Consider the following 12,450-nt stretch of genomic DNA (forward strand, 5'->3'; position numbering starts at 1 on the left):
TTTAGTTAGTTGACAAGAAAATTTCAGGCAGATCTTTACGTCATATGATTGTGCCCTGCCATTTTATGAGGAAATGACTAACCACAATCTTTAACCAAATTCCTTGATCTTTGTCTATTGGCAGGCTGTCAGTCATGACTCAATTGGTGGTAGGAAGATCAAAGTCCACAATTATGAACTCAAGAAGTAAAGGTATTACTTTTAGACTAGGCAATTTTTTTTTTTTAAGTAGGCTCCACACCCAGCATGGAGCCCAGCATGGGGCTTGAACTCATAATCCTGAGATCAAGACCTGAGCTGAGATCAAGAGTCAGAAGCTTACCCAACTGAGCCACCCAGACATCGTTAGACTAGGCTATTTTAGATTAACGTTCAAGTCAATAGTCTTTTCGCTCCAGTGTGGATCAGTCGGTACTCCAAGATGATTTAATTGTATCTATGCATTGCCCTATCTTTTCCTAAACACACCAATAACACGGAAGGACAGAGCTGGGGAAGAAGGGATTCTATAGTTCTAGAATCCTACTGCATCTCGTATTTATAATCTCATGTCTCAAAAGAGCCACACAATTCTGATTAAAGAAGATCTGGTTTTGCCTAACAGAGATAGTTAGCTTTTTACAATGTTTACTCAAGAAATTGTAATTACTGCTTCATATAGTTTGTTCTAATGGACTTCTCATGGTTCAATTGAGCTGACTTTTATGTATGATTTTTAAAAAAATTGTTTGTAATATTAATGTAATAAGAGTGAGATAATACAACATTCCAAATAGAGCTTATATTGATTTCTTACAATTATAATGTATGTTTAAAATGTGTATTTTATGATTCTTTGAGTGGAAAATATATTACATATGAAGATTTAAAAAAAAAATAACTTCTCCATCTTGCATTTTTCCTTCATTTGAGGTAGTATGTTTCAACTGTAAAGTATGTACCAGTGTCTGTTTTAGCAAAAAAAAAAACAAAAAAAAAAACCATCCACCTTTGGAGCTATAAAATACACAGAATTGAAAGCTGACACCTAATATATTTTTCATTAGATACAGATGTTTAATGTAAATTCTTTCTTCAAGTATTCATGAAAATCGGGATAACTAAAAATTTTCAGGTATAACATATAAAACGCAACAATCATACCTTTTGGTAAATTGCTAATAACCTTTTAATGAAAGGCATTTTTCTTTTTATACTTTACAAGTTCTTTTAAATTAATTGTAATCATCTTGTCACTTAACATTATGAATAGAATCTTTAAATTGCCATGGATATAATGAAATACTAATACCTAAAGACCTCTCTCAAATGTAGAGAATCTTATAAGTAATTTATAAAGGAGTCATTTGACAATTTGGAGCAAAATTTACTTTCTTTACCTTGAAATTTAATTGGCAATTTTCAAATATTTCTAATATTTATTTTTCCAAAATATCTATTTCCAAAATAACTGTCTTATTAGCAAATGCAGGCCAGTATGGTGAATGCATAATACAAATTTTGTTGTGCTGGCTTTTCGTATCTTGAGAATATTTTACTTTCATTCCTGAATGAAGTTGAGCTGCATACGATTTTGAAATAATAGTCGTTTTGTACAGGCTACTTCTGTGGTGAGTAGTTAGAGCTACTGATGTTTTGCCACCTGCAGAAGTCATTATCCTAACTGGGGGCTAAAATGTGAAGTATCCAGTAGGGAGAAAAGAACATTTTTAAAAAGGTGATTTTCTTTCCTTCTTTCCTTTCTTTTTTTTCTCCTTTCCTTCCTCCTTTACCTGCCCTTCCCCCAAAACGTTAAAAAAAAAATTTCAAACAGATGTTTCTTGCAATCCAAATATATTACATATCGTGAGTTTAACTTTAAGCCAGTAGTTTATCTGTGTTCCAGTTGGGTAATATTTTTAAGTGTTCATGGAATTGAGCTGCATGCATTTTTCTTTTCTTTTTTTTTCTTTTTTTCTTTTTTTCTTTTTGCATGCATTTTTCTTAAGATTAAAGCTAATCCTGTGAGAGTCTCACTATAAAACTTTAAGGTGCTCCCTTTTTTTTTTTCTTGGCTCCAACTTAACTACTTTTTACAAAAATAATACCCAACATTTTCTCAAAGTTTTTCAGCAGTTTGTTTCTTCATTTGTTAATTTACATGCTCACTGGACACATTTCCTAGGTGCCTACGATGGTAATAACATTATATTTACCTCTGCAGGAATGTGCGTGTGTGCACACGCACACACACACACACACACACACAATATGCCCCAAGAGGTTTGAGGAAGACAAGAACTTTACACAAGACATAATTATTAGAAATAGAGGAGGTTTGAGAAGTTGCCAAAATGAGTGTTGCCCTTGAGTGCCACCATATAGAAAAAGAGATCAGAATGCACTGGGAAAATCTTTCTGGCTTTTTGATTAAGGCAAGATAGAACTTGGTGGGGCAGATACAAGGGAGGAGGACATCGTAGGAAGGGGCCAGGCCAGGAAAAAAGGCATGGCAGTAGGAATGGGAAGGCCTTGCTGGAGGAACTGTGAAGGCAGGGTGCAAACTAAGAATCAGAGAGGGTATAAGGATGGTTGATTAGAGAAGTGGATTAGAGGCATAGGGGTCAGCCTTTGGATATGTTCAAGTGGATAGATTTCATATTTTTGGTGGAAGGGAAGATTAGGGACTATGCAGTGAAGTAGTGTAATGCCCCAGTGAGGGCGGTGTTTAGCCACAGTAATTTTAGCAATGAGTGTGATACATATTGGAGAGAGAAATTGAGGGTACAAGGAATAGCCATTGCTTTCGTTGCTTGAGGTTTAGGTATCAAATCACGAACATTTTTATTGAGATTATGGTACCAGAAACAGAAGGACGCATGAGTCTACAAGGACTTGTGACTAATAAGTTCTAGGAAATTAAGGCAGGAAAATAAAATATGCTGAAACTTAGAGAATTAGAGCACCAGGAAAAGGAGAGAGCTTTGGGAAAGATGAATTTGGGAGTATACAAGAAAAAATAGTAGTGGGTTTATAAAGCTGAAGGAAAGAAGGAGTCAGGAGTGATATAGGAGATAGGGCTCCTTTGGGGGGCGATAAGATGTTCTGAAATTGGTGGTGGTGATGGTCACACAACTCTGAATGCACTAAAAGCCCCTGAATGACACACTTTAAATGGGTGAATTGTAAGGTGTGGGAGTTATATCGCAATGAAACCCTATAAAATAAAAGGAAAAAGAAGAAGCAAAAATACGTTGTGGAAGATGGTAGGAAAGAAAATAGCCTTGTCACTGGTTAAAATGACAGGGACAGACAACCGCAAGTCATGTGCCTAAGAGCAGTAGTAGAAGCTGAGAGGGTTTGAGGGGAGAGAAGAACAGAGACTGGGCCTGAGGACCCACTGTTCAAAGGTGAGGGCAGGAAGAGGAATGGTGGTGGGGGGGGGTTCTTTCAGAGTCTATCACTCGTGTGGATTTTGCCGGCCTCATCTTAATCAGGAAAACAAGCTCAGTAGAACTTAGAAACGTGGCTTCTGCATTGGCCACACTACTGCAGTTGCCAGTGGTGGTTGATTTTTGATGCACCACGACTCTACTTAAAATTAAAGAAACAAGAGCTCCGGGGTTCTTGTAATCCAAGATGTGAGCAGACCACAGGATGCCTGTTCTGCTTCTGCCTCTGCCCTGCAGGCCAGGGTGAGCACAGGGCCTGTTGAGGAATGAGCCTTGAATGAACCTCAGAGGTCGGGTAGTGTGACCACTGGTAAAACTGTGTGGGTTTCATTGACTGGCTGGTTTTTATTCCTATTGCCAAGCGGTGGGACTCTCCCGTAGGATATCATTTTGCTGCTTTTAACACGAAATAAAACTTTCTACGCGGTTGAAATTGTGTTATGAAAATATAAAACCCTGAGATTCCTGCCACCAAAGGAAAATCTAAAATTCCAAAGAACCGTTCTGTCCTTGAGTTCCCATCCCAGAGATATGTAACTCAGCTGGAATAGAAATTTTGGTGATAAAAACCGTGTCAACTACGTTGGCAGGCATGTCACATGTGCAACAGGGAATGATTGTGCTTTTATAACGCTTCTTTATGTCATTGCAGGGAAGGAGATTACAGCAGAAACTTTTATGGAGAAATTGGATAATGGTGCCTTGCTCTGTCAACTTGCAGAAACTGTGCAGGAGAAATTCAAAGAGGGCATGGATGCTAATAAGCCTCCAAAGGTAAGAGGTCCCCAGGCAGAATCATTCAGGAGGTGGATTACATTTCTAGTTGCTTATGAACAGAGTTTAATTTTAGTATTTTGTTGTCAATGGATATATTAATGTGTCTATTAAGGAAACACAGAGGGTACATTTTAATTAGGCAGCATGTTATTTGCACTCTAATTACATAAATTACATAATCCTTTTGGTAAGTCTAATTAACTAGAAGGTTATGGAAATTGTTGGTGTTAATAACAAAACAAGTACTGTGTATAAGCCGGTTGAATCTGATGTATCGATTACAAATTTAGCCCAGAAATAATTCATGTCATCAAGGTGACGAAAAAGATCTGGCCAAGAAAGATTTACGAGATCAGTCTTTGTTTCTAAATAGATTATTATGGCAGGTTATTAGAACAACATATCTAGAGTGTGTACATATTTGTTTTTTTAAATAAGGAGTAGCATTGAACTAAGTCACTTTGGACATTTTTTTTTCTGACTGCTCAGATTTCTTTTCTGCACTTCTTTTTTCCTTCCTTTTTTAAAAAAATTAATTAATTAATTTGAGAGAAAGAGAGAGATACTGAGAGCGAGCCCACACCCTGCACATGCACTTGGAACCGGGAGTGTGGGAGGGATAGAGAGGGAGGGAGAGAGAGAATCTCAAGCAGACTCTACACTGAGCACAGAGACCCCCAGGGGGCTCGACCCCACGGCCCTGAGATCATGACCTGAGCCTGAATCAAGAGTCAGACACATAACCGACTGAGACACCCAGGTGCCCCCATGTGTTCCTTTGTGATGATTATAAGCACATAATGAAAGCCTGGTGTTTGATCATTTTTGAAGGAAACAAGATAGGTGACACTTTTCTTAATTTTTAAAAGAGAAGGAAAAATTAAGAAACAACTAAGGATAAAATAATGTTAAAGATAGCTTTAAGTGAAAGGAAAATGAAAATTGAAATGAATAAGGTGAAGATTTCAAGAATTGTTAGATTGGCTATAATGCTGGCAAAAAAATAGAGTGACACTGATTACTTATGTATTTTTTTAAATGATTCGTTCAACTAAAATTCAAACAAAAATCAAGCTTCTTAAAATAATGTATTTTTTTTACAGCACTGTACTTCCTTTGGGGGTTATATTTCACATCACCCTGTAAAGTATTATATGCTGTATACAAAGCCCCTCCATTTTCTTTTCCTCTTAAAAGGAGCTCTCTGAAAGTATTAATTATTTCAGTGGCTCCCAAATGTTGCTGCACATTGGAATCATTGTGTATCTTTAAAATTTACTCAGCCTGGCTCCCGTGCCGGAACATCCTGAATCAATCCCTATGAGGGGGTGGTGCCTGGGTGGCTCAGTCGGTTGAAGCATCTGCCTTCGACTCAGGTCGTGATCCCAGGGACCTGGGATCGAGTCCTGCGTGGGGTTCCCTGCTTTGTGGGGGGCCTGCTTCTCCCTTTCCCCTCTGCCTGCCACTCCCCCTGCTTGTCCTCTTCCTCTCTCTGTGTCAAATAAATAGATAAAAATTAAAAAAAAAAAATTCCCAATGCGGTGCAACCTGGGGATTGGGATGTTTCCAAAGCTCTGCCTAAATCTCCAGGATAATATGTGATGTTGAGAATAGCTATGGATCAGGATTTTGATAGCTGTTTTCCCTCTGAAACATTCATTTCAAATTATATCATTTTTATAATAAAACTATAAAATATAAAAAGAAACAGATTACGTTTTCCTTTCGAAGTGAGTAAAACTGCAGCAAGGATTTATTAAACTCAAAATAGTTCCTTGACCCCAAGGAAGTATTTTTTAATTAAATATAAAGTCTAAATTTTTTCTGATTACGATAAATATATTTTAGTATAAAACCTCAACTGTGGTAATTGAATAAACATAGATTTAAAAATACCCTTTATGACTCACTTTCAGTGCTCAAAAAATCAAATTTAATCTGAGTTAGAAGTTGACACAGTTACTCTTGACTGAATTACCTTCTGTGTCCTTGGCAGAATTATATATTTCACAACTTACTTCCAACAATATGCAGCTTAAATCAAAATAGCATGTGTCTTACTATATGAAAAAAATGCAAAGAAGGCTAGTTTTTTGTTTTTTTTTTTGCATTTTATGAGAGATTTTTCAATAGATGTGAAGCCAAATGGCTAATACATCATAGCGATTATGGGTCATAAATATAATTTTGTCAACCCATCCAAGTTTGACATGAGCATTTTTGTAAGTCCAGTATAATTTTGTTTTCAATCCATCTTTTGTCTAAAATAGAAATAGACATTATATGAAATTATATAGCATTTTGCTTTTATTAAATCTAACTTTAAACAAGAATAAATTTGCTAAAACTCAGGCAGTTAGGTTTACATTGAATATTATCCATAGAATAAAAGGAGGCTTTCAAATTGATATAAATAGCCTGTAGACTACAGTATTGCCTGCTTGTGTGTGTGTGTGTGTGTGTGTGTGTGTGTGTAATTATTTTCCACCTTGGCATTTTAAAATCTAGGAACAATAGTGATAAAGACAGATAAGTTGGTCAATACCTTTGATGAATTAGTGAAACTGTTAGGGAGATGCTAAAACAGACTTACTTAAAAAAAAAAAAAAAAAAAAAAAAAAAACAACCACCACAAACTGGATCCCACCTAAAGTCATGTCACAGGAAGCCCTTTGTAATTTTCTCCTGACACTTAAATCTCACATGCTCATTCTCACAGCAATATTGTTACTTTTCCTGATTGATCTTTAATTTGGGGATTTTACACCTGTGTAAACACATTTGAACAAGGAAGTTATGCCCGGTATATGTGAGGTATGTCCATGTTAAGAGTGCCTTACACACTCCTAATATTTGCAAGTATACTTAATAACTATGTTAGACGGTTTACATATTTAAAATTTTAGTTATAAATCCATGAATCATATCCTATTGTGGCTTGATAAAATACTCTGAATGAAAATAAATGATATCCTTTGATTCTTTATTCTAGGCTTCAATAGCTCAGTAGAAATTGCCCCTTTGAGTTTGTTGACTATCAGTAGTTAATCCTAGCCTTTGTATTTTCTCACTTTGCATGGAAACAATATAGAAATTTCACAGAATTAGGCAATAGCTAGACACATTTGAGACTAGTGTGCAGCAGTTTACAATACAATCTGATTTTGATTAGTTTATATGTACCATAATATGATTAATTCACTCTAACTACAAAATATTCTTGGAGCTCAGGACCTTGAAAGGTAAAAATCTAACCCAAACTAATCTTTCCAGTATCCTATTGGGGTGAGAAAACCAAAATAAGCGATAAGTCCAAGGTCAGATTTTATTCTTTTTGACCCTTGGTTACCTGACTCAAAGTTGGCATCTCCAATCAAGACAGCATAATCGCTACACTGATGTATGAACTTTCACTTCCTGGTCCAGATAGAATTCAGCTGCATGAACCGCTTGTTATTGTCTATTTACTGTGTTCTTTTTCCACCAGTCATGACTTGCTGATTTGTGTACAAGATTCAACCACTGGGGCATGAACACGGTGCACGACATTCAAAGGGTTCAACCTCTCTTTTTCTCCTAACATTCCTTTCTGTTTGTCTCATTTATCTTGAGAGTCCCTGCCCCAGACATCAGAGTTTCCCTGGGTTCAGAGCTTCCTTTGACTTCAAAGAGCCCTGGGTGGTTAGATCAGTTTTGAAGCACATGAAGGGAAAAGACAAAAAAAGAAGTTCTGTTACCTAGTAGAATGCTACATTATGCTCCAAGGAAGGAACTGAACATTCACCATCTAAATGTAGAATTCAGTCCTTGTTTGGGGGAAAGAACATCCTAGTCAGATAGAATGTCCATAGCACATTTGCCCATCAAGAATATCTAGTTCTCTGGGCTGCAAGATAACACTACCTCAGGATGTTTTACCATCCAGGAATTAAATAAAACATAGAGATTAGAGTTTTTACCCTCAAAAATCAATAGCACATTTTGTTTAGAAAACATCTTATCAAGATAGATTTCAGAGAAATCCAGAAATGTGTGTTTACTCCTGATACCTCTGAGAGAACAAGAAAGTGTGGTAGAAGTAAATAAAAGGTTTTTCTTGAAAAGAAAATCTCAGCTGTGAATAATCTCGAGTCATCTATATGTGGCTACACAGCTAAAATGATTGTGTTTTCCTTAATAAATTCATGGTTTTTCAATGCAAATGTAATGCTAGGACTATATAAGCCAACCAAGGGAGTCATGATAAATGGAAGGAATACAGGTGTCATCATGTGGAAATAAATGATTTTTTATGGGTTATTTTGCTGCCTGGGACTGAGAGGAAAAGGAAAACAAGAAAAGTTAGTAAGAAAGTCCAGTTCCTCAGGATTTAAAAAAATACAAATATCTTCAAGTTTTAAATATATAAAATAAATGATTTCCCAGTATAAAATTAATTCCCCTGTCACCATTTCTCTAAGTTCTGGACCATGGGGAAAATCTTTCATCTTTTAGTCAGAAACAATGAAATATCTTGCTGAGGTTTTTTTCCCTATTCATAGTCAACTAGTCATAAGACACTTGATATGGGCCTTGATCTGGGTTGCTATATGTGTGGGCTAAGGAAAGCAAAAAGTAGACATAATAGAAAGTGAGTGATGTACTTATGGAATTTACCTGAATCTCAATCTAATTGAACTAGTGCCAATGCGACAGAATTTCTGTAGGTGATGGAATATTGCTGGGCACAACTAAAAATGTGGCCAAGTTGATCATCTGGCACTAAGTTCATAATGAACATCTCAAGTTCCATGGTCCTTCGTGTCCCAAGATGGAGATTCAGTCTCCATCAGACAATTGAGGAACATTTGCATGATATCTTCGACAAAGAAGGCAATGTTCCTACATGGCCCCTCCTACTGGACCTAGAAACTTCATTGAGTTGGGTTGTCACATGATGTATCTCCTGCCCTCTGGAGTCCATGGATGTTATGAAGCCAACTGGTTTGCCTACTTTTCCTGCTCTGTAATATCAAGTCTGCAAAATACCATGATCTAACAGAAGAATGTGTCATGTGGTGTTGACATGTTCCTATAGGTTATGTCACAGAGCCTGAGCTGATGTACAGGATAGTAAGACACCTCTGTTATTTTTGTCAATTGTATGCAAACCGCTTCTGGAATTCTCTATTTATCAGGATTAAGAAAATTGCATTTTCCAGACCAACAGATGCATGTTAAGTACTAGGATATTTTCTTTTATCCTTTTGTAGGGTTTTATTTATTTATTTTGAGAGAGAGGGAGAGAGAGGGAGTGAGGAGCAGAGGCAGAGGGAGAGAGAGGTTCTCTAGCAGACTCCACACTCAGCATGAAGCCTGACATGGGGCTCAATCTCATGACCCTGAAATCATGACCAGAGCCTAAATCAAGAGTCAGACACGTAAACCGACTGAGCCACCCAGGTGCCCCTAGGATATTTTCTAATACGTATGCTTCAGCGGAAACACCACTTCTGGGACGGCAACTCTGATTAAAACTATTACTTCATGATAATTTCCCTGCTGTTGCCCACGTCGCATCCATCTTTTGTATTGGCTTGAGTTGAGTGGAGATGTGATGGGAATCACTTTCCTTGCAATGTTCAGGTCATTGATAGTAGCACGAATCTCTGCCTTTCCAAGTTGTGGTATTTTATCCTAAATGTTAGGGAATAAAAATTATGACAGTTGCTGAGATTACCCTTGCCAATTGCACATTCAGGGAAAAATATAAAAATAACTTCTATATGTATAAAGGCACAATAGTCATAGTGTAACATAGTGTAACTCCATAAGGTACTTCCCTTTCCCTAATGGATAGCAAACTATCAGGTCCCTTTAAAGATTAGGAGAAAGCTTTATAGGAAAGGCTTGAGATCATTACTCCTTGTATTCAGTGGGTCCTGGGTGTCTACAGATCGGCTCTAGTCTAAGAACTGGGTCATCAGAAATATTCTCTCATTTTGTTGCTGGTGGTGTTTCTGTCATACAAATCAAGAACTTAGGCAATTTACAGCTAAAAGCCCCATGATTAATACACCATAGTCAGGTCTCCTGACGGACTGGTTATCCTGAGATCTGATTAGCCTACTTTGCCTTCTGGCAACCACATCCACCTTGCCTGTGAAAGTTAAGTGTCGCTATGTATGTATTCCTGCCACCTCGAGAGTCCCCATTCACAGTAACAAGACAAAACTCTTGTTACCAGCGTCCTCTTTCTGGAGCAAAAAGTCACATTAGGAGCTTCTGGAACTTTCCTCACCAACCTGTTCTTCCTATCTTAGTAAAATGTAGAGCCTCTTTGGGCCCCACCGAGTGACACTGTAAGAAGTATGCTTAGGTGAGGTGCACATTATAAATTGCATGCAACATTTCTTTTCCAAGTCCTGAATTCCTTTCTCTATATTTTCCAAGTGATTCTGGCCTTTTAGTGCCACTTAGCGTGTGCCAGTATTGCATCTACGTTTGTGTTAGCAAATCTAGCAGGCTATTAACAGATCATCTGTAGCTGTCCATGCTAGCACACTGAATTCTAGTTAGTGCAGTTCAATTTCATTAAATCTGCCAAATCTAAAATTACATCCTGCTTTCTTCAAACTAACACCGTCAAAGTCTACTGCATAAGTAGAGAAAAACCCTGCCATAATACACTCAGTGGCACGCAAGATTTTAAATGTATGTTGAGACCATGTCGCCAGTCAGCCAAGAATTCCTGTATTGGCTACGAGTCATGCTGGGAGATGGATCGAAGTCCAACCTAATCCAGGCCGCAATGTTTTGATACCTGGTGGAGATCATCAGCTCTGACTATGGCTAGCTGAGACTTTAAGGACAGAGCCATGGTTCCAAGAATGTCCAGGTTGGTTGATACTCCTCTTAGCCTGGTCCAGGAGAACACCGAGGTATGGGAATCCACCAGGTACCTTCCCTACTTCCTGAGAGGGAGTCCCAGCCTACACTCCCCCACGTAAGGTCTCTGTCCCCTCCCCCCAAGATAAGAAGTCAGCTCTTTCCCATTTGGAAACAAACTGGTTAGGGGACAGGAATTAAGCAAAGGACAGGACCCAATGCCAAACGCAAATCATATTTGAGTTCTTTATACCACATCTATTCTGTGAAACAGTCTTCTGCGTCCAAAGGCTCACGTGTAAAAGAAACTTGATCGATTTCTCTCACTAGGACAATAGACTTTTTGTAGATTTCAAAATTAATGGTATTTATCAATAATGAGTTATGAGATTGAAAGAGATTATTCTAAAGTATTAAAAAGACTTGTTTTGCTTAATCATGCTAAAAGATTCGGTTATCTCTATATTCTCCCTATGAAAATATTTCTAAGTTATTGTTTGTGAAGAGGTAACCTGAAAGTATAGGGCTAAAATCTATAAGGAAAAGTAAAATAGGGCAGCCCCGGTGGCACAACGGTTTAGCGCCGCCTGCAGCCCAGGGCCTGATCCTGGAGACCCTGGATCGAGTCCCACGTCAGGCTCCCTGCATGGAGCCTGCTTCTCCCTCTGCCTGTGTCTCTGCCTCTCTCTGCATCTCTAAGAATAAATAAAAAATCTTAAAAAAAAAAAGAAGAAAAGTAACTTAGAGTTATGTCAGGCAGTTAATCAATTAAAATATTATGTCTTTTTTGTGTGCTTTTGATAGTTCTAGTGTATATTATCTTTTAAAAGTTATTTATTTATTGTGCCTTCTTTTATTTCCTAAATAAGTAACTAATTCCATATCTATTTTTATATTCATAATCCTATATTCTTTTTCATAAAAAGGATGCCAAAATAGGGTAAACTTAAAAGCCCACAAAAACAGTTTATTCTCCAAAAAGAGAGTGCTCGTTTTCCATTCTGGTTTTGTTCCAGTATTAGCCTCAACATCAATTCCAGATATCTCATATTTTTTCTAATGCCCAATGCCTGAACTTTATTCTCTGATATTAAAGAAATAAAAACCAATAGCTTTGGAGGACCTAGGAATTATACCAAATCCTAAGGCTATAAAATATAGATACTTGGGCAGCCACTTCAGAGTACCACTGCCAGAATGAATAATTTTTAACACTTTTTGAGAGCTCAGCTAAGCAGCATGGTTTATCATGTGGACCCAACAGCTACACTTCCTGGGTTTAAATCATGACTCCACTGTTAATTAGCTTGGGAAAATTGCTTAATTTCTCTTTGCCTTAATTTCCTCATTTGTAACATGTAGCTAATAATAAGTT

At 37.4% G+C, this 12,450-nt stretch overlaps 1 protein-coding gene across 8 annotated transcripts in view; it reads left to right on the plus strand.

Moving 5' to 3' along the window:
• GAS2 (growth arrest specific 2) overlaps positions 1 to 12,450 on the plus strand; it is a 128,333-nt gene that overhangs the window by 15,668 nt on the left and 100,215 nt on the right. For all 8 annotated transcript variants that reach the window (XM_038569267.1, XM_038569265.1, XM_038569266.1 and 5 more), the window contains one exon: positions 4,084 to 4,205. In XM_038569267.1, the coding sequence (XP_038425195.1) occupies positions 4,084 to 4,205 (122 nt within the window). The remainder of the gene's footprint in view (positions 1 to 4,083; positions 4,206 to 12,450) is intronic.

This window comes from Canis lupus, chromosome 21 (genome assembly GCF_011100685.1).
Source record: "Canis lupus familiaris isolate Mischka breed German Shepherd chromosome 21, alternate assembly UU_Cfam_GSD_1.0, whole genome shotgun sequence".
Classification (NCBI taxonomy): Eukaryota; Metazoa; Chordata; class Mammalia; order Carnivora; family Canidae; genus Canis; species Canis lupus.